Source organism: Bufo gargarizans, chromosome 3, assembly GCF_014858855.1.
Source record: "Bufo gargarizans isolate SCDJY-AF-19 chromosome 3, ASM1485885v1, whole genome shotgun sequence".
Classification (NCBI taxonomy): Eukaryota; Metazoa; Chordata; class Amphibia; order Anura; family Bufonidae; genus Bufo; species Bufo gargarizans.
The window spans coordinates 262,956,547-262,979,367 of record NC_058082.1 but is presented as its reverse complement, the minus strand read 5'-3'; the positions used below and the strand labels follow the sequence as shown (position 1 = coordinate 262,979,367).

Here is a 22,821-nt window from a genome sequence, read left to right as displayed (position 1 = left end):
TACATGATGCGGCTACTTACTATTAATGTGAGCCACATAGTATTTATGTGAGGCACAAGGAGGTTTAAAAGTAATAACACCAAGTAACCTCATCATGTACCTCACATTAACCCCATGTTGCCCATTATGAGGAGGTACTTGATGGGGTCACTTACTATTAATGTGAGGCACACAAAGGTTCTAAACTAATAACACCATGTACATCACATTAATAAGTGACCGGATCATTTATTTCACATAACGGCAACTATTAATGAGTCATATTATGCTGATGTTACAGTACATACCTTGTGGCACCTCTATTGGAGCCATTAGCCCTGATTTTACACACTCTGTGGCCCCGCTATGTGCAGATGTATGAAGTGTCATATGTAAGCTGTAAATGTACATGCATGCTCGCCACCCAGCCCTCCCCGTCTCCCCTGACTAAAATTCCCATGCATGAGACGTGACAGGCAACAGTCAGTACAAGACACAGGAGGATCCTGCCATTATATTGGCGCAGGTCAGGCCGTGCTGGTCACAGGAGGCACTTTTGGTTATGAAGGAGGCTGTTCATGTCCCGGAGCAATTTCTTCTTCCTGCTTCTGCTTGGCACTGGCCATCATGGTGAAGAACCAGATAGAGGCAAGACACCAAGCGGCACCTAACAGGAACAGTCGAGGGCCAGTGACGCGTTCTGGGGGTGTGCTTTGGTGCAACAGTAGGAGGGAGAGGGAGCACAAGTCATTATTGAAGAGGTCAGGGGGTCTGGCACTGCTGGACTACCCTGACTGCGGACTAAAAGACGCAGACACTTTTTAGCAGGATTTCTTCTTGCTAAAAGGGCGTCTTAAAGTCTAAAAAAAAAAAAAAAAAAAAAAAAAAAATTGGAAATTTCTTAGACTCTTCACAGTATCTCCAAAGAAGGAACTTATGAAGTTGACAAAACAGCAATGTATTCTAAGGAATCATTTTTGCTTACAGATTTCGATGACTGAAGTGGTTTATTATAAAAGTCTTCACATTTACAGTACCTTGAAAACTATAACTATCCCATAAACGCAACCCATTGACTAAAAGGCGCTGCACTGTCGGGGCCAAGTTCCATCCTTGTGTTTTACATGATTATACAGGAAGATTTAAATATGTCCAACCTGAGGAACAGCAAATAAAATATGTAACAATGAAGCCACAGTTTCCTCTTTTCATCAGTTAAGTGACTTCACAAGTGCTACCATGTGGTCGACACCACAAGCTATATCCACCACTTCTCCAGGAACAGTTACCTGCATGAAAGTAAAATATGTTTTTATATCATGCTCCTTATGCAATGTACATGGACATGACAAATGTGGAATTACTAAAATCTAAAATATTTTTGCAGTCAAATGGGACAAAAAGACCAGCTGTCCCTCAATGCACAGATCTCAGGAGGCAGCATTGTCCCCATCTACTGTATTACCTGTATATACCCTCTACTGGATTCAGTAACATATGTGACTGCACCCAGGATATTTTAGGACCCTAGAAATTGCCCTCATGACGTTCAAATTAAAGGTCGAAGCTCAGACTAAGGCCTCTTTCACACGGGCGTCAGTTTTTTTGCTAAGTGACCTGTGGTGACGTCAGATCACATGCTCCAATCACATTGTCCATCACCGTGGTGATGGAGCATGTGATCTGACGTCATCAAAGGTCCTTTACCTGTATTTAATGCTCACCACAGGTCCTGCTCAACAAAGGATACAGAAGGAGATGCCGGGCTTCGCGATCAAGTGGACTAAGGCGAGTTAAATAATTTTTAATTTTTTTTAACCCCTCCAGCTCTATTATACTATGCATTCTGTATTCAGAATGCTATTATTTTCCCTTATAACCCTGTTATAAGGGAAAATAATAATGATCGGGTCTCCATCCCAATCGTTTCCTAGCAACCATGCGTGAAAATCGCACTTGCTTGCGGATGCTATGCGATTTTAACGCACCCCATTTACTTCTATGGGGCCTGCGTCGCGTGAAAAATCGCACAATATAGAGCATGCTGCGATTTTCACTCAACGCACAAGTGATGCGTGAAAGTCACCGCTCATGTGCACAGCCCCATAGAAATGAATGGGTCAGGATTCAGTGCGGGTGCAATACGTTCACCACACGCATCGCACCCGCACGGAAAACTCGCCCGTGTGAAAGGGGCCTAAGAGATTGTTGGTGTGTAGGAAGGTATCTTACCCTCCATGGAAAATACTGATCTTCAAGTCTTCCAGTGCCCAAGCAGCCTCTCAAATTTTTACCCCAAACAAACAGCTCCCCAATATCTGCAAGAAAAAATAAAAAAAAGGAAGAAGGTTTTAAAAAGAAAAACTCCAAGCAAAACTTCCATTTTATTGTCCCTAATGCAGAGCCACGGGTACATGACACAGGGGTGCACTGAATCTCTGTGCCATGTGGCCCCACGCAGACTCAGCACCAGGACTAGGCATAGTGTGCCTATAGGTGACAAGAAAATACAGGCTTACACATGAAAATCAGAGTGCGTCCCTAAATATCTGTCAGGGAAACAGGCTTTTCTTAGAAATTCTACTGTGCTCTCGGTGTTACCGAAACATAACAAGCAAATAATACATTCGAACACTGACCATTTAAATTATAACCTTTAGCCCTTTAGTTAACACATTCTCCATAATCAATAGTGGAAAAATTTAAGCAGAATCAGTGATCAATCCCAGTGGTTTAATATGGCTTTATGTGTGATGTAGAATAAACATAGGGAAATACCGGTCTTAACAGCCATTTTGCTAAAATCATGTATTGAACAGCTCCAGAGCTGGAGCGGTTCAATACCCAGGACATGGGCTGTAAGTCCGGATACTCACGAGTATTCTGCTCTTCCTGACACTGATTAACATTTGCTACAGCGGCCAGCCTCATAAATTTTACTCAATTTAAGAAAGCGATCATGCTTTTTCTCAAGGGATTTGTCACTAGTTCATGCTGCCCTTAATCCAGTAAAAAAAATCCAGTGACCGAGGAAAATGCAGTGGATCAGGAAGATAACCACACAAAATGAGCTGGTTTTCGCAGTGGAATCGCTGCCGGGACTGCAGAGTAACCTCCGCTGCTTTCAACCTTGACATCCTTCATTTGAAAATCTGCAGTGCAGGATAAGATGCGATTTCAAAAATTTTGTCCACTTTACTGGTACTGTAAATTCCGTAGATTTGGAAGTCGATATTTTTAAAATCTCAGCATTAACCTACTTGTTATTGCAGCAAAGTGCCCCAGGCCCGAGGAGATCGCGGACACCTTCACATTTGGGTTGAAGTCATTTAAGCCAAACAGCGTTGGGGGAATTAGCTCTGGTACAGTAGACTCCGTAAAGTTTGGTCCTTTTCCGAGAACGCCATAACCCCAAACAAAGACATGTCCATCTTCTACAAAGTAAATATAATTCAACATCAAAATGCAACGTTAAAGAATAAAATCAACTCTCACATTTGTAAAAGCAATAATGTTAAAGGGGTCGTCTAGCCTTGGAGCCGGCAGTCCCTATGCTATGGACCTACCATATTTTTTGTTTTATAAGACGCACCTAGGTTTTTGAGGAGGAAAATAAGAAAAAATATTTTGAACCAAAAAAGGTGCGCTTTTGGTGGGTTCTGAACTAATGGTGGTCTGTGGATGACGCACAGTTACTGGGGGGGCCCATCTGTGGATGACGCACAGTTATTAGGGGGGGCCCATCTGTGGATGACGCACAGTTATTGGGGGGGGGGGGGGGGCCCATCTGTGGATGACGCACAGTTATTGGGGGGGGCCCATCTGTGGATGACGCACAGTTATTGGGGGGGGCCCATCTGTGGATGACGCACAGTTATAGGGGGGGGGCCCATCTGTGGATGACGCACAGTTATAGGGGGGGGGCCATCTGTGGATGACGCACAGTTATTGGGGGGGGGGGGGCCATCTGTGGATGACGCACAGTTATTGGGGGGGCCCATCTGTGGATGACGCACAGTTATTGGGGGGGGCCCATCTGTGGATGACGCACAGTTATTGGGGGGGCCCATCTGTGGATGACGCACAGTTATTGGGGGGGGGCCCATCTGTGGATGACGCACAGTTATTGGGGGGGGGGGCCATCTGTGGATGACGCACAGTTATTGGGGGGGGGGGCCATCTGTGGATGACGCAGTTATTGGGGGGCCCATCTGTGGATGACGCACAGTTACTGGGGGGGGGGGGCGGCATCTGTGGATGACGCACAGTTACTGGGGGGGGGGGGACGACACGACCCATCTGTGGATGACACACAGTTATTGGGGGGGCCATCTGTGGATGACGTTATGGGGGGGGGGGGGGGGGTTGAGCTGTTGATGGCGCACTGTTATTGGGATGGGGGGGAAAATCTGTGGATGAGATTACACATATATAGCATGTTATGCCTCCCTGGCCAACCCGCTTCTCCACAGCCCTTCCAGCTAATTTAGTCGCCGGCTTAGGCCGTGTTTTTTTCGTGGCCTGTCCACGGGCCCCCAGGTGCTTCCTTTGCCTCGTGTCACCCTTCCCCGGTCGTCGCCCCTCTACCCTCCTCACCCGTTTTTTATTTTATTTTTGTCCGGAGGGTCTGTCACATCAAGCCCCGCCCACCTCGCTCCTTCCCGGCCACCTCATAAATAGAGGCCCTGGCTTCTGGTCCTGCTAGGCCGCGCTTGTGCCGCCCCTCTTAGTTTTCCCGTGCTTCCTCAATGGCCCATAACCAGGCCAAGTGCTGGCTTTCTGTTGGGGGGGGGGGGGGGGGGCGGAACCTCCTCCCTCTGCCTGGAAGAAGAAGATGACTCCATCTTGTTGGCATCTCTCCTGCAACCTCCCTGGTCCCCTCTGCAGCGCCTCTTCGGGAGACAGCACCTGGGGTCTGGTAGGACAGCCTCCGGCTGGCGTTTTTTTTTTCCCCCTTTCCCAGCCTCCCTCTCTGCTTCCTTGGGTCCCCTCCAGTGATTGTGTTTCTCTGGCAGTCAGACTGTTCTGAGATGACCGGACCGTCCAGTATTATGTTGTATACATATACATTTTACCCCCATGAGGTAACCTGACCTCTAGTAATGTCTGCTCTAGGTGTGGACTGCAGTGACGTCCGTGCACAGGTCGTACAGACACCACTTACGCGGTCCGCCTGTCCCTGTTTGTGAGCAGTAGCTCCCCAGCCCACTTCTGGGTCGGTCTCTCCTAACTGGGCCTCTTTCCTGTGCCAAGCAATAGGGAATCCTGTCCGACTCTCCAAAACTATGACAGGGTCACGACACCGATTGCCTGCCCAAAATTGAGGCCACCTCTGCCCTCCCAGGGACCCTGCTGCAGATGGGTCACACTCTACTAGGTCCTGCAGACGACCTCGGGTTGTCATTTCTATCCTCGGCATCCTCGGGTCCCACCCAGGACAGGTCTGTGGCTGGTGACAAATCCTTCCCTGCCATTTCATCTGCTGCCTCGGGGGACACCTCTGCTTAGATTCGCTCTCTTGTCCGATGTTGTTTCCTTGATTTTCTGGCTATTGTTTTCCTTAGGTGCTCCGGTTCTGTGACCCTTCTTGGTTCTGTGACCCCGACTGGGTAATCCTGCTCGGAGTCCCTGATAGAAACATAGAATGTGTCAGCAGATAAGAACCATTTGGCCCTTCTAGTCTGCCCAATATACTGAATACTATGGATAGCCCCTGGCCCCATCTTATATGAAGGATGGCGTTATGCCTATCCCATGCATGCGTAAACTCCTCCACTGTATTTGCAGCTATCACTTCTGCAGGAAGGCTATTCCATGCATCCACTACTCTCTCAGTAAAGTAATACTTCCTGATATAACTTTTAAACCTTTGCCCCTCCAATTTAAAACTATGTCCTCTTGTAGCAGTTTTTCTTCTTTTAAATATTCTCTCCTCTTTTACCTTGTTGATTCCCTTTATGCATTTAAAAGTTTCTGTCATATCCCCTCTGTCTCGTCTTTCTTCCAAGCTATACATGTTAGGGTCCTTTAATCTTTCCTGGTAAGTTTTATCCTGCAATCCATGTACCAGTTTAGTAGCTCTTCTCTGAACTCTCTCCAAAGTATCAATATCCTTCTGGAAATATGGTCTCCAGTACCTGAGCACAATACTCCAAATGAGGTCTCACTAGTGCTCTGTAGAGCGGCATGAGCACCTCCCTCTTTCTACTGGTAATTCCTCTCCCTATACACCCAAGCATTCTGCTAGCATTTCCTGCTGCTCTATGACATTGTCTGCCTACCTTTAAGTCTTCTGAAATAATGATCCCTAAATCCCTTTCCTCAGATACTGAGGTTAGGACTGTATCACTGATTCTATATTCTGATCTTGGGTTTTTACGTCCCAGGTGCATTATCTTGCACTTATCAACATTAAATTTTAGTTGCCAGATTTTTTACCATTCCTCTAGTTTTCCTAAATCCTTTTCCATTTGGTGTATCCCTCCAGGAACATCAACCCTGTTACAAATCTGTGTCATCAGCAAGAAGACACACCTTACCATCGAGGCCTTCTGCAATTTCGCTGATAAAGATATTAAACAATATGGGTCCCAGAACAGATCCCTGAGGTACCCCACTGGTAACAAGACCTTGGTCTGAATATACTCCATTGACTACAACCCTCTGTTGCCTGTCCCTCAGCCACTGTCTAATCCATTCAACAATATGGGAGTCCAAGCCCAAAGACTGCACTTTATTGATAAGCCTTCTATGTGGGACAGTATCAAAAGCCTTACTAAAGTCTAGATAAGCGATGTCTACTGCACCTCCGCAATCTATTATTTTAGTCACCCAATCAAAAAAAAATTAAAAATCAATAAGATTAGTTTGACATGATCTCCCTGAAGTAAACCCATTCTGTTTTTCATCTTTCAATCCATGGGATTTTAGATGTTCCACAATCCTCTCCTTAAGTATGGTTTCCATTAATTTCCCCACTATTGATGTCAGGCTTACTAGCCTATAGTTGCCCGATTCCTCCCTACTACCTTTCTTGTGAATGGGCACAACATTTGCTAAATTCCAATCTTCTAGGACGACTCCTGTTGCCAGTGATTGGTTAAATAAATCTGTTAATGGTTTTGTTAGTTCATCGCTGAGCTCTTTTAATAGCTTTGGGTGTATCCCATCAGGCCCCTGTGACTTATTTGTATTCATTTTAGACAGTTGACTTAGAACCTCTTCCTCTGTAAAGACACATGCATCAAAAGATTCATTAGTCTTCTTTCCTAACTGAGGTCCTTTTCCTTTGTAAAAACTGAACAGATGTATTCATTGAGGCAGTCAGCTAGTTCTTTATCTTCTTCCATCTACCTTCCTTCTTTTGTTTTTAATTTTGTAATTCCTTGTTTTAGTTTCCTTTTTTCATTTATGTATCTGAAGAACGCCTTATCGCCTTTTTTCACTGACTGAGCTAATTTCTCTTCTGCCTGTGCTTTAGAAGCTCTTATAACTTGTTTGGCCTCTCTCTGCCTAATCTTATAAATTTGCCTGTCATAAAAAAAAAAAAAAAAAAAAGGATAATTCCTAAATGCTATCTTTTTGCTTTTAATTATTTTGCCACTTCTGCTGAGTACCACAGTGGTCTCTTCCTTTTTTTAATTTTTCTGACAAGCCTAATGCAATTTTCTGTTGCCTTCAATAGTGCCACTTTTAAGTAGTCCATTTCTCCTAGGAGGCGACACCAAGCAAAAAAAAGTGTTAGCTCCTCCTCTCAGCTATATCCCACCTGCAGACACTGAACTAATCAGTTTGTACAAAAGCAGTAGGAGCAGTCAGGAGAAGCCAACAGCCAATAATAAAAAGGAAGAAAACCGGAGAGGAGTCATCCGGAAGAACCAGAAGGACCCATCTAGGAGAACCAATAATGTACATACAGGGTGGGAGCTGTGTCCACCAATGAACGGAAGATAAACAGATTTTACGGCAAGTACAAAACTCTTGTTCTTTCATCTGTATCATTGGGGGACACGGTCTTGACCTTGGGACTTTCTAGAGCAGTCCCCTTGGTGGGTCATAAACAAAGAAGCTATCCTGCCAATCCGAGGACCGCTTTCTGCAAAACTGCAAAAATACGCCCCAGAGAAGTGTCAGAAGATGCAAAGGTGTGCACTCTGTAAAACTTTGAAAAGTGTGTCCAGGCGACCAGGCAGCAGCCCTGCACCCCTGAAGGGACAAAGCCCCACGATGTACTGCCCAACCATTGCCCAGGGAAAATGAGAAGTAAGCTGGAAGGGTGAAGCCGTCCACTGATGTGGTATGCTTCCACAATAGCCAGCCCTCGTCTCAAACCCTCCGGCATGACGAATAAATGAATCCGTCAGTCGGAAAGAGGACGTCTGAAACAGATAGATGCGAATCCAAACCAGATACCCACATATGATGAAGGGCGACCGACCAAGAGGCAAGAGCCGCTACATCCGACACCCTATGAATGGCAACTACTCGCCCTGCAAAAGAGAAGTAGAGAAGGCTGATGTGGTTCAATAGAGAACAGCATCTAGGGGTGACAACAAGGACAGTACGACCGCTCTACCCATGGAGGGGAGCAATGCAAACAATACACATATGCATACTGAATAAGTGCATACCCGCAACCACACGAAGGCAACGCTGATGCTGTCACCGTAGAAAAAGGTAGAGGCAATGCACTACCTGTGAAGGCTCGAAGCCCATGCCCTAGAAATCAGCAGGTTATACCATGCACCGAAAGCCATACTAATACACACGAAAAATGAGCAAACCCACCTGCTGAAACCTGTCATGGTATGGGCAGATGACAGCACTATAGGGAATAAGAGTACCCGTCAGCCAGCTCCTCAGGAACACCATACATATAAGGCTTGGAGAATCTATTGCACCGCTGCGATCCTATTGGGAAGATGTTAGGAGTATTATAGCGACCAACTCAGATACGCTTACCTGATGACCCTAGGGTCTGTGTGCTGGGGCTACTAGATTTCCCGGGACAGGGGGACAGGAACTCATGTATTCACAGACTGCTGTTTCAGACTAGGGTACTGATCGCTGAACATTGAATACGGGAGGCTTCGCCCTCAAGGAAAGAGTGTATTAATAGGATGAATGTAACCCTAAGACTTGAAAGGGGGGTATATGTTAAATGAAATTGTCCAAATAAGTTTTTATCCCTTTGGCAAGGATGGGTTGAGTCTGCACAACTAGCTTCACAAGCACAAGTTCAGGATTGCGAACGGGGACAACTGACTTTGTTACACTCCCTCCCCAGTTGTTCTACATAGTAGCCAAGTAGTGACTGATCGTCTGAACCACTATACTCAGATAGCGCTGTCTTGTTTCCCAGACATATAATTGTTCTTAATGTGCCGACATTGTTGTCTCTCTGCTCTGGTTGGGAAGGGGTGGGTGGGAGGGTGTTATTGAGTTAAAATGTTACAGCGCTTTAATTTTTCTAATGCTGTATTGGTCATATAATTTTTGATTTCACATATTTGACTATAGGTTGGTTGTATAGTTCCATTCCCCTGAAGACGCCGCCTTGAGTGGTGAAACATGTCGGGGGAGCTGTAGTACAGCGATCTGCAGACGCTGTGCGCACAAGCTCACATGACAGGGGTAGAATAGACATAGTTAGCAGTTATCGACACAGGATACAGCATGGCCTTAGGAAGGACTAATCATTTCAAATAGTGAATAGCACAGCACTTAGGTCGATTTGCTTACTGAGTGAGTGAGATATAGTCTAAACAGTTTGGTGCCAGAAGACACCAGTAGACCAATGAGTTTACAATTCAATGCCAGGTGGCACATCTAACAAATCAGTCAGTAATCATATTAGACTATTATTACCACTCATAGAAGGATATAACTATATCCCCCACCTTTTACTGTATATGGTGACAGTACGCATACCTCCACCCCTGTCAAATATCCCTCTATATGTACTTTTAAAGTTCTCAATAGAGTCCTTTTTTGTTTTTTGGTGTATGTGAATAAGAAATAAAAGTTATATTTTAATAAAAAGACCACAAACAGGAATTTATAGTCTTTTGACTATTGAACCATTATTTTGACCTCCTGGGTCCAGTGGGTTATTCTGAAATAATTCCTGTGCATAGTACACACAGCAGCAGGGAGATTACAGTGTAATCTGCCACTGCCACCAATGGAGGGGAGGGGACCCCGTGGCCACCATACAACAATGAGGGGGAAGGGGGGCTTGTGGCCACTGCACCACTAATGATACTAATAATGGGGGCGAGGGCACACTGCGCCACCAATGAATGTAATTAAAGAGGACCTTTAATGGGTCCAAAGAATATGAACTAAATAGCAGGCTACATAGAGCGGCGCCCAGGGATCGAAGTGCACTTACTATTATTCCTGGGCATTTAAATAAATCCACAGGCGTGTCTTTAACTCAGATATACCAAACACATGACATCATCATATGGGCAGTCCAGAATTGTTTAATGGCATAGTAATCTTAGTGTATGTAACCTTTTGACAATGCAAAAAGTATTAAAAATGCCTTAAAACATTTTCTCTCTCATTATTCTGGCATTTGGCAAATAATTATGGTAATCCTAATTGACCAAAAACAGGAAAGGTCTATTCTGATTTCATGTCAGATATTGAGAAAAACATGCATATGTGTCTTTTTATATAGTGTATGTAAACTTCTGGTTTTAACTGTACATGGCTGAACATAGAAAATAACACTGACCCATAACAATTAGCGATTAGGGCTGAGGAGGATTTTAACATCACAGTTTACACTGACCATTTAAAAGAGCACAGCTAGTTCCACCGCAAGCCACCTGCTTCACCTTTCCAACATTCTTGAATGGTAAGAGCTGTGGAACATTGACCTAAAAGGAAAAAGGAAAACACACTCTGACCCCAACAATACAAATAGTAATACAGCATACAGTTAGAAGTCATATCAATCTAAGAGACCGTAAGGGCTCCGTGCACGTACTGTGGCCCACAAACGGCACAGCCCCATTGACTTGAATGGATCTGTGATCCATAATATATGGAAACATATAGGACCTGTCCTATCTTTTGCGGAACAGAGGCACAGATCAGAAGCCCATGGAAGCACTATGACGCACTTCTGAGGGATTTCGGGTAGAGGCCTCAGCAAAGCAAAAGATAGGACATGTCCTACCTTTTGCTGTATCTTGTGGATTGCTGACCCATTTAAGTCAATGGGTCCGCATCCACACAACAGAGTGCACACGGGTGGTGCCCGTGCAACACACATTACGTTCATCTGAATGAGCCCTAAATGAATATAGGTATGTTAATAAAAACATCTATAATTACAATGCAAGATTTGATTTTAAAAAATAAATAAAATAAAAATACTACAAGTGCTACGCCTATTATTTCAAGCCTCAAAACTGATAGCTCGATACTGGTTTCGCCCACAGCCTCCCTCGGTGGCCGAATTCCTTAACAGGGTGATTGATATACTCCGTCTAGAAAGGGGGGTGTATGTTAAGAGGAAGTGTGAGGCCAAATTTACAGCAATATGGGAAAAGTGGTTATCCGCTGGGTCTGTCTAGACTCCCCTTAAGCTGGTGGGGGGTGGGGGGCAGACCAGGATGAGTGACTAGAAATCAGTATTTGTGTAGGAATAGGATATGACAAGAAACAAACCAGGTTGGACTAATGAGTGATTCCGCTGTCCTGACTAAGTGGTTAGGTATCATTATTGATAGGCCCTATGCACGTACATGGGAGGGATATATTTTTTTACTGATTATTATTTGGACTGTATGATGAGATGCGATATGGTTATTACAAATGGCGGACAGTCTCTTCACTAGGGGGTGGGCGGTTGGGAGGGTTTATTTCCTTTTATTTTGTGTGGGCTTAAATAATGGCTCTATGTCATTCATTTGATTGGCTGCAATACTATCTGTAAAGAAGGAGTCCTTATTGTTTGTATAATTTTGGAAAAGCTGTTGTTAAATAAAAAACTGATAAATAAATAAAAATAATATGCTACAAAGACAATATAATATAACAAGAAATCCCTGCAATAAACGGGAACCTTTAAAACAAATTAGGTTTTTTTCTTGCTTTTACTTTTGCAAAGGATTATCTTACCTGCGTGAGATCAGCTATAGATGCTAACTGCAAATATTCAGAATTTCCCCAGCCGTAAATGTCTCCTTCACTCGATACTGCCAGGCAACAATCTCCAAAAGTGGCTACCTGCACAACATTCACACCAGCCAAATCACCAGACAGCCTGGTAGGTGTACTGCTGAGGTTATAATGTCCCTGACCTGCAGAAAGAGACAAAAAAGAAAGCTATTCACAATATGTACAGTTCTGTAATGGTAGAAGTTACTAAGAGGTGGGGAAGGGGATGTGGTCCAGGACAACATACCTATTTCATGGGCGCTGGCTCCCTAAGGCACTTATACACAGACAAGTACTACAAATCTGAAATATGGTGGCTATAGCCTGCCACAACTTCAGGCAGCTCTTATTTTATACAGAGTTACACATGGCTAAAGTACTAAAATAAATAAATAATATATATAATATATAAAAAATTGGTGGCATATGACATCATATAAAATGTAAATTAAGGGCTACAAAAACGACCCTTTTACACAAAGTAGAGAAATTTCCCAAAAAAATAAGCTTTCATTTAGTACATGATCTAATCTTCAAATATAAATCTTTAAAAGTGGATAAGTGCTGCTTACTTTTATAAAACATGTACTAAGAAATAGAAGTAATACACAAAAAATAAAATAAAAAAATAGCTGGGAATTAGTAAGCCCCCTTAATGGGTCCTGACCACCATCTTACTCACCCTAGCATGTGAGTGATAACACTGGATCACTGAAGGATTCACTGTCCAAAGAATATCAAAGGCTATGGACACCTTTGGTGATTGCATTTTACACATTTTGGGCAAAAATAATGTCTTCAATTGGTATTTTCTGAGATACAGGGTTTAAAAAAATAAATAAAAAAATTATATTTGCAAGCTGTTACTTTGTTTTGTTTGAATCCAGGCAGCTGATGACTCATTAAGAGCTATCATCTCTGATCTCCTGACCTCAGAACCACTCATTACAGCTCAATTCTTATCAAACTGATAAGAATATTGCTTAAATAAGTGTTTATGAGGTCAGGAGATCAAAGATAAGAGTTACACATGAGCCATCAGCTGATGGGATTCAAACAAAACAGAATGTGACAATTTGCAAACAGACTGATTAACACGTGTACCTCAGAAACAGCTGAACCTTTTTAATAATGACCAATGGAAAAAAATAAATTCTTAGCCAAAATGAGTAAAAGGCAATCATAAAAAAATGCCCCTTGAAGGTGTACATAGCCTTTAAGCAGTAGTCTGTCTGGCAAAGGAAGACTCAAGAGTTTCCTCTTAAAGTGTAACTGTCATTTTTATTTATTTATTTGCTAGTTTATTAGAGCTAGGCATGTATACCTGAGTTGGTCTATCAATGATTGTCAAAAGATCTAAAATTACCTCATAATAACAGCTTTCATTAATGTCCCCTGTCCCTTTCCACTGCTCCCTTAAAAGACAGTTGCTATGGCTTGTCTGTCTCTGGTTAAGAAAACAGGAAGACGGAGGGGCGGTCCTTCACACTGCATGCCTGCATTAGGCTTCAGAGCGAGGAGGCGTGTCTCTCCGTAATCCAATCTAATTGGCTGGCAGGAAGCTGCTGGCTACAGCAAGTGTGTATGTGACCTGAGGGAATGCAGTTTTGGCCTCAGAGAACTGGCCCCTGTCACTTATTTGTATTAATGTTAGACAGTTGACTTAGAACCTCTTCCTCTGTAAAGACACATGCATCAAAAGATTCATTAGTCTTCTTTCCTAACTGAGGTCCTTCTCCTTCATTTTCCTTTGTAAAAACTGAACAGAAGTGAAGAAACTAAAGACTGCTTTATGCATAATGCTGTTGCAGCAGTAACATATGCTAAAATTCATTAAATAAATTTTTGGGGATGAAAACATGAGTTACCCTTTAATATGACCTTTTATATTATATGATACATCAGCAGAAACAACACAGGAATAAATCTACAAGAACTAAACCCATTAGAAAAGAACCTGTTTGCCCATCAGCTCCCCAGCCACAGGAATAAACCTCTCCTCGCTCTGTCCTGAATAGAGAATGATCCTGTCCACATGCAACCTGCAAACACAAAGACCAAGCATCAAAATGTTTGGAAATAAACCTAAACATTTTAAAAAGATTTTCAGACCTCTCCCCCATTTTCCTTATCAATATTTCTGTACCTGTTATAAGTGGTAAAGTGTAACTAAAAAAAATCCAATTTAGGTACACCGATACCGTGCCTTACCTGGACAACTGTGCTGTCAAGCTGCTTTACCCTGTGAATCAACTGGCTTTCACTAGCAACAAACAAAAACAGTAGTTAAAGAGGTTGTCACACAAAACAAATATTCTACATTTTTGAAACCAGCACCTGGATCTGAATACTTCTGCAATTTCATATAATTAAAAATGCAGTATAGCGAGAGAGTTATTCACTGAAATCTATCTGTACAGTGCCATCTGGTCTTCTAATTTCTGTCCTGCTCTCCGAGAAGGAAACATGCTCAGTTCTATCCGTCAACTGCCACTAGCTGCAGTAGAAAGGACACGTTCCCTGAGAAGGTGCATACCCCCTAAGCTGTCAGCTTTTATATACATCTAGCAGAGCAATGACTGTTGTGATCTCTGGATCCAGGGGCGGACTGGGAACTCAAAGTGGCCCTAAAAAAAAAAAGAAAGTGGCCTGAGATACCACAGTGCAGCACAAAATACTGCCAACATTAATTAATGCTGAGAGCATCAGATCTTTATGTACCTGGATTTTGGACAAGAGGAGGGCTTAGGTGGCCCTCTAGGCATCAGCCCACCATAAAATTCCTCTGCAGGGTCCATGGCCAGTCCGCCCTTTTCTGGATCCATGTGGGGTACAGGGATGGTCCCAGCTTTGTTAGAAAGGGATTATCATGTACTATAGGATGTCACATTTTTTGGGGGGGGATAGACTCACTCTATCCAATCAGTACTGCCATTTTCAGACTGTGAAGGTACACCCCCCAACTGGGTAATAACCCTCTGTACCCATAATGCAGACTGCTAGCAATTAATTCATAACTTCTAGTAGAAATAATAATAAAGGAATAGTACATCATACAGCCATAAGAATAGATGCTCCAGAATTGTTATTACATGGGGAATGCAGGCATCTATTAAAACAGGCATGTCAGGAGTGGTGAACGGTTCTCTTTAATCATGGGATAACCCATTTACAATGTTTCATGCGTCTACCTTAGGTTTACCTTTCTACTGCAAGAAAGTCACACTTTATGCAAAGGGTTTCTTTTAAGAACAAGTTTCAGTTTTTGTTGGCTCGAACTTAAAGGGGTATTCTGGTAGGTAAAAGTTATCCCCTGTCCAAAGGATAGGGGATAACTGTCAGATCGGTGAGGGTCCTACCACTGGGATCCCCACCGATCACGAAAACGGGGGCCCTGTACCCCCTGAAATGACCAAATGTACGCACCAGCTCTATTGATTTCTATGGGAGTTCAAAGATAGCCAAGTACAGCACCTGGCTACCTCCAGAACTCCTATAGAATCAAAATACCCCTTTAAATGCACACCTTACTACAAACCATTATAACTAAAAAAAAATTAAAAAAACAACCATGTCTTAGAAAAGGGGGATGGTAAAGAGTGTCAGGCTCTTTTATTTTAGGGGTGAGAGTGATAGCATAATTTATTTATTTTTTTAAATAAAGTATAAGGGTAAACGTGGTTTAATTATGAACAATTTTTGGCAAACAATAAGTCTACCCGATTAAGGCTACTTTCACACTAGCGTTCTGCTGTCCGCTCGTGAGCTCCGTTTGAAGGAGCTCACGAGCGGAGCAGAACGCTTCCGTCCAGCCCTGATGCAGTCTGAATGGATGCGGATCCGCTCAGACTGCATCAGTCTGGCGGCGTTCAGCCTCCGCTCCGCTCGCCTCCGCACGGACAGGCGGACAGCTGAACGCTGCTTGCAGCGTTCAGCTGTCCGCCTGGCCGTGCGGAGGCGTGCGGATCCGTCCAGACTTACAATGTAAGTCAATGGGAACGGATCCGCTTGAAGATGACACCATATGGCTCAATCTTCAAGCGGATCCGTCCCCCATTGACTTTACATTGAAAGTCTGAACGGATCCGCTCAGGCATCTTGCGCACTTAGAAATTTTTCTAAGTTATTAATGCAGACGGATCCGTACTGAACGGAGCCTCCGTCTGCATTAATATGATCGGATCCGTTCAGAACGGATCCAATCAAACGCAAGTGTGAAAGTAGCCTTAGCAATAAAGTTGTAAGACCAAAATACAAAGTGCTTGACTGAGAGGTGACTGATGCATTTCCCAAAGGCTTGCACTGAGTTTTTTTTTTTTTTTGCGATATTAAGAAATGCATGCAGGTATGAAAAGTCTGGCACCCTTACACAAATAAAATCATAATACCATTATAAGAGATCTATAAATCTGTGTAACAATAAGATTATTCACTTAAAGGGAGTGTGTCACCAGGAAGTTCACCTTAATGCCTTGTACGGGTAGCTGACCTAAATGTAATGATACCTTTCACTTAGTTATCTGTTACTTCTTCCTGGAGAAGTAGTTTTAAATCCATATGCAAATGAGCAATTAAGTGCACTGTGGGTGGGTCCATGCCACTGTATGCACCCTTGCTCCTCCTACTTCCTCTGCTAGCCCCTCCATCTACTTCTCAATTAACAGTGCCAGGTTCTTGCATAGCCATCTCGTCTGGCCTGGTTAATCAAAAAGGAGAGGGAGGTTCTGCCAAATGAAGAAGAAGCAAGGATGCACAGAGTGGTTTAGGACCACCCTTGGTGAACTTAACTGCTCATTTGCATTTGGATTAAAAATACTTTTTCTCCAGAATGAAGGAATTATTTACCAGAGAATGTCTTAATGAATGTCTTAAGAATGTCTTAAAACAAATAGGGGTATATGTATTACACCACAGACATAGTCACAAATTTTTAAGCATGCCATATTTGAGTCATAAATTGTGACTTTGTGCAGTTTTTGACAATTATTCAAAATGGAAAGAAAAGTGAGCAGTGTTCAATGGGAGTGGGTAGGGCGGCCAAGTGTGGCCCACCAAACTTACTATAAATTTATGCCAGGAACCAATGTAAATCATAGCTCAAATCTATGACATTCATAGCGTGCGTCTGCTACACAGACTGCTAAAGATGTGCCAAATTAATTAAATGCCCGTCTTGGTAAATCTGTCTCACTGACTGTAGAACTGCGGCAATAAATGTACAGTAGATAGGGTGGGCTTTAGGTTTACCATGCTTTGAATATTTCTTACCTGTAAATCTCACTCTCAACAATTCGTCTTGCACACTGTCCATAGGAATTATTCCCAATGCTGAAAACTGAAACAATCATATTTTGATTTGATAAAAGTTTAAGATTTAGGATAGGTTTAAGGCTTGTAAATTTAAATGGGTTCTATGATCAACAATTATAGATTATTAATTTTAGAAGACATTTGTGGTCTGAGAGGACCACAGCAGCACATCTTAAATCGTAGCCGAGTTTTCAAAAAAAAGTTTGCATAATGGCTGTGCTTCTTTGTACAATCATAACAGTTATGTTTTGGGCTTCACTAATGTTTTTTAGCCATAATATACCATTTCAGCTGCACAGCTAGATGCATTTCACTCAGAAGCAGAGGGCGTTTCCCTTCTATGCAAGTCTACCAGCACTTTACTGATATGACCTCACTTCCTACTTTGTTTTCTACAAGGGAGCTCAGAAAGCTTATAGGGAGGAATAAAATCACACAGAAAAGCAGGAGGCTCATGTCATGTCCAAATTCAGTTTGGAAGCAGTTGTTTTATCATCAGGCTTACAATCGCAGCTAGCTCTGACACGCCCCTATTTCCCCTCAGCCATCTTCTTAGTCTCTGTTACCAGGAACAAATCTTGCCTTTGACTGCACCTTAAGTGGAAGTGAGACCCCTAGTGGTCATGACTTTACAGCTTTTTTTCTGGTGGATGCAGGAATATTTTTTTTTAAATGAAGCGATTTACAAATTTGTTAGTTACACCATTCTCTATTGTGTGAAAGTACAGTTACTCTTTATGCTATTCAGAAAGTAAAGCGTCCTTTTTATTTTATTGCATTGCCCTGTTTTACCCAGAAAATGGACAACACCCTTTAATGCTACAGTGGTGATTGGCGTTTTGTTTACGTTTTGGTTTTTTAAATCAAAGGTCTGTCATTGTAATCCTGCCGGTAATGCTATCACCTCTGTGTACAGATAAGACAGGATCCACCAGTCACAATAGGCGATTGTCAGAGCTCTATTCTTTCCTAGTACAATGACCTCTGCACAGGTGACAGAGCATGCCTAGAAAACTCTCCCATGCAAGTCAATACCACTTTAATGTTACAGAGTGAAATTTTCATGAAGTTCAGATCACTTTAATTACCTCCTTCATTATCTGTCAAAATAAGGGAATGTGCTCTGCCACAAGATACTTGCAGAACTCGCGTAGCCTGTGGTTTCTCCAGAGGTAGGGGTACAGGTGATGGCTCCAAGATGTATTCGTAACCTTTCGCTTTAAAAGAGGACAGGCCATGAGTGAAAAACCAAACCTTCTGCACGCACAAAACATAAATGAAAGTGAATTGGTATTTATATACTATATAGAAAGCCGTACAGTTATGATACATTTGCAAATGACTTCTCAAATGCTGTACCCTGCACATCGGTACTAGGAATAATGCCATCACAACAATCACTGAAAATCGAGGCCGCCCTTAAAACGCTTTGAATTCAGCAATAAAAACAAAAACAAAGGATTGGACTGCCAACATGTTCCCAAGGCTCCACATCACAGGGGTAAGCAAAGTCTTGGTTTGAAATATTTGCCTGCTCCTTCATAAAAATAAGGCTATGTTTAAACATGGTGGAAATTTTCTGCCGAAACAAAATCCTTATGTATTGCAAACTTCCAAAATAAATCTGTGACACAGAGAACAAGCTGCAGATATGAAAATCTACACCATGCTCTAAACCGGTGCACAGTCTTACTGTAACAGGATAACGGCACAATTCACCAGCAATGTACTGTACTTGGGATGTCTAACATGTGACTATGGCCTCATGGAAGTCATTGCTGACGGGACTACATTGTACCTGTTCATAGAATTGGAATGTTCTCCACAGTGAGGTCACAACCAAAATCTTACCGACAGGTATTACCATTGGGGAGAGAAAATATATTCAATCTGCACCTGATGATATGATACCAAAGCTCTCAAAATCTCAAGTCAGGTATAGAAATTAGAGCGCAACTAAACCTTTATTTAAACTTTTAATATGATGTCCCTAATAAAACTATTTTTACTACACGTTTCCCTGTGCCCTTAAAACTCTGTTCTCTGTACACCGCTGACACATGTTATCAATGGGGTCGCAGCAGCAGCTGCTCCTGCCTGTACCCCCTGGAGGATTACTAACTCCTGGCATAGCACATGGGTACCCTGTAACCCTCTACTATGCCAGGATAAGCCGAGCGGAGCAGGCTCCTGCCTACTCTGCTAAACTACGACCGTCATGTCGGCTCTTAGCTTAGCAGAGCAGGCAGAAGCAGGAGACCGCTCAGCTAATCCTGGCATAGTACATGGGTACCCATGTGCTATGCTAGGAGTTAGTAATCCTCCGGGGAGCACGGGCAGGAGCACATAATGCTGCGTCCCATTGATAAAATGTACTCTGCACACCGCTGAGCTGTCAGCGGTGTACAGAGAACAGAGTTTTAAGCACACAGGGAATGGTGCGCTTTAGGCAGGGAAAAGTGTAGTCAAAATAGAAAATGTATTAATAAAGTATATTAGAGATAGTTTTATTAGGGACATCATATTAAAAGTTTATATAAAAAGGTTTACTCTTTAAAAAATAAAAATAATAATAATAATGAAATACTGACTATGACTGCAGCCACTAGAGGGCGTGATAGCCTCAATATACAATAATTTGATGCCATATTTTATGCTAGGATTTGTTATCCCACTTTTGACTACATATATGCTTATAAAGTGTAAAATATGATCTGGTGACAGACCAAACCCAACACTTATAAGGAAAATGCTTACTTCGATCTCTTCGGCTTCTATGGAATCCTATTTGGGAATCCTTGTTTAACCCCATGCCCCACACCTTTGTCACGTCACTTGTCTTGGACGATAATAGAGTAAAGCCGTAACCACAGGCCGCAGATGAGATCTGAGAGAGGACACAGTGGAAATGAAATGGTTAAACACTGATGCACATAAAACCTACTTGTAAAACACAACCTTTAGTTAACCCCCTAAAGATATTTTAAAAAATGTAACTTTTTTTACTTTTTAAACATTTTGTAGCACACCTCCATACACCTATGTGCTTGGGTTCTGTATGGAGTTGTGCAGGATTCTGATACTGATGGCCTATCCTCTATATCAGATAGGCAGGGCTCCAACGCCCCACACCCCTGCCCATCAGCTGGTTTACTGTAGCTCTGACATGAACGGGGACAGTGCTGCAGTTATCAGCTACCACATAACAGCTTACTGGGGAAGGGGTGCAGGGGGTTGGACCCATCAATATCAAAATCCTGGACAATCCCTTTAAAGGTCAAATTTTTATTGTGGGCAGAATAGGCTAAAAGTATGTTTAATCTACCCCGACATATCAAGGCACGCATACATATCACAAACACTTCTTGTTTTTATGGAATACATGATGTAGCATTACCTTTTCATCCACATCGAGCCTATAAGGAGTTAGTTGGTATTGTTTTGGCTTTTTCTTCCCTTTGTCGGGTACTACAAAGCTTGGGATCCCCAATGCTCCCGTGTAAGAGAAGCCCCATACAAAAACACGGTCCTTTCTTCTAGGTTTGTGCCCAACGTACTGAAAGGTCGGAAGGTCATCTCCCGACTTGCTTCTCCCCACAGCCGTTGTCAGCAGTCGCACAGATGTGAACTTAGGCTTCCAAATATCGAGGCGCAAAAGTAATGATGAAGGCCGCATTGTAACATATAGCTGGAAAACATACACAAGCACAAGAAGGTTTAAGGGTACTTTCCCACTTGTGGCAGAGGATTCCGGCAGGCAGTTCCTTTGCCGGAACTGCCTGCCGGATACGTCAAAACGTATGCAAACTGATGGCATTTGTCAGATGGATCAGGATACTGAGCAGTCTGACAAATGCATTGAAATGCCGGATCCGTTTCTCCAGTGTCATCTGGAAAAACGGATCCGGCATTTATTTTTTTCACTTTTTTTTTTTTGCGATGTGAGCATGCGCAGACTGCAAAAACTGATCCGTTTTGTCGGAACATTCGGGGCCGGATCCGGCATTAATGCATGTCCATGGTAAAAAATGTCGGATCTGGCAAGTGTTCTGGAATTTTGGACGGAGATAAAACCGCAGCATGCTGCGTTATTATCTCCGTCCTGAAAAGTCAAAAAGACTGAACTGAAGACATCATGAACGGATTGCTCTCCATTCAGAATGCATGGGGATATGCCTGATCAGTTCTTTTCTGGTATAGAGCCCCTAGGACGGAACTCTATGCCGGAAAGGAATAATGCAACTGTGAAAGTACCCTAAGGTTAGTTTCACACTAGCAGCAAGGAACTAGCCGGAGCTCCTTGCAGCTAGTGTGAGAGTACCCTAAATCTACACCGTCATTAAAGGTGATAGGGTCATTTATTAAACTGGTGTAAAGTAGAAAACAGGCTGAGTTGCCCATAGCAACCAATAAGATTCCAAATTTCATTTTGGACAGTTCTTTTGGAAAATAAAAAGTGGAATCTGATGGGTTGCTAAGGGTAACTAGGCCAGTTCTGCTTTACACCAGTTTGATATATCACCCCATGAATGTCTCCATGGCGGTCACCTTGAGTGGTCTGGTGACATCAGTAGACAGGTGTCAGACCTGTGCCCTGAAGTGCTGTACACAACTGACATATGCAAAGTGGGCCTAACCGGGAGACCCCTTTCCTGGGTAAGAAGATCAGGCAGTCAGACGGCAACATGGCACATATAAAGGGTTGTTCGGGTACAATAACTTGTGGCGGTGTCCCCGTATGAATGGGGTAGCAGACACATGTGCGGTGCTGCTCTATTCAAGTCTATGGGGCCGAGATTTGGCTATCTCCGGATGTCCTATAGAGTTGAATGGCGCATGGGTCCTACAAAACCGGGAGCTAGAGACATCAGTGTGAACGGGTCTCAGTGAGCCCTGTATACCTGTGACAGACGTCTCCTCCAGGCCCAGGGTGAATGTGACTAGAGCCAACCACTATACGAATGGCTGCCAATAACCAGCGTCATTCATAGCAGACACTGCACGCCATAAGCCTGGACGGACTCGCGCACTGTGCAGCAGCGGCTCGTAATGCGGAGCAGCCTTGGTAATGGCTAAATACTATACCCGGAAAGGACCCGCTGACGTCACAACATCACGTGGCACTCCGAGATCACGTGGCTCGGAAACACGGAAACATTAGAGCCGCGCGCATTTTGACAATGTATCATGGAGCCCGTGAGAGTCAGTCAGCCAGCAGCGCAGGGAGTGAACGAACCCTAATAGACTTATTTTGTATTGAAAATGTTAGGGGATGTGCTGTGAGAGATCAGAGATTGTATGCTGAGATATGGGGGGAGGGGGTCTTATGCTGAGACTGGGGGCCTGTGTTCTAGG

The 22,821-nt window shown here is 43.2% G+C and overlaps 1 protein-coding gene across 6 annotated transcripts; it reads right to left on the bottom strand.

The window, feature by feature from the left end:
- Nucleotides 1–967: 967 nt before the first annotated feature.
- On the bottom strand, nt 968–22,564 carry RCC1L (RCC1 like). Of its 6 annotated transcripts, none has more exons than XM_044287171.1 (12): nt 22,368–22,564; nt 20,864–21,154; nt 20,224–20,353; nt 18,555–18,683; nt 17,425–17,491; nt 14,368–14,419; nt 14,114–14,198; nt 12,118–12,299; nt 10,781–10,868; nt 3,240–3,413; nt 2,212–2,297; nt 968–1,268 (listed from the first exon to the last, which is right to left on the bottom strand). In XM_044287171.1, exons 2-12 carry the CDS (start codon nt 21,140–21,142, stop codon nt 1,191–1,193), a joined length of 1,350 nt encoding a protein of 449 aa, XP_044143106.1. In that variant the 5' UTR covers nt 21,143–21,154; nt 22,368–22,564; the 3' UTR covers nt 968–1,190. The 6 variants fall into 6 exon arrangements, 4 of the variants coding, with proteins under 4 accessions (XP_044143106.1, XP_044143110.1, XP_044143107.1 ...); XR_006388328.1 differs by lacking the exons at nt 968–1,268; nt 2,212–2,297; nt 3,240–3,413 and adding exons at nt 4,267–5,607; nt 8,396–8,468; nt 8,767–8,889; XR_006388327.1 differs by lacking the exons at nt 968–1,268; nt 2,212–2,297; nt 3,240–3,413 and adding exons at nt 4,267–5,607; nt 8,396–8,889.
- Between the last annotated feature and the right edge of the window lie 257 nt (nt 22,565–22,821).

Excerpts from the sequence above, each read along its gene's own strand:
- RCC1L (XM_044287171.1), bottom strand. The coding sequence starts at position 21,142 with ATGCGGCCTTCATCATTACTTTTGCGCCTCGATATTTGGAAGCCTAAG. Across the intron at positions 14,199-14,367 it reads TTGACAGCACAGTTGTCCAG|GTTGCATGTGGACAGGATCA; the intron begins GTAAGGCACGGT and ends TTGTGTTTGCAG. Across the intron at positions 12,300-14,113 it reads GGGAGCTGATGGGCAAACAG|GTCAGGGACATTATAACCTC; the intron begins GTTCTTTTCTAA and ends CTCTTTCTGCAG.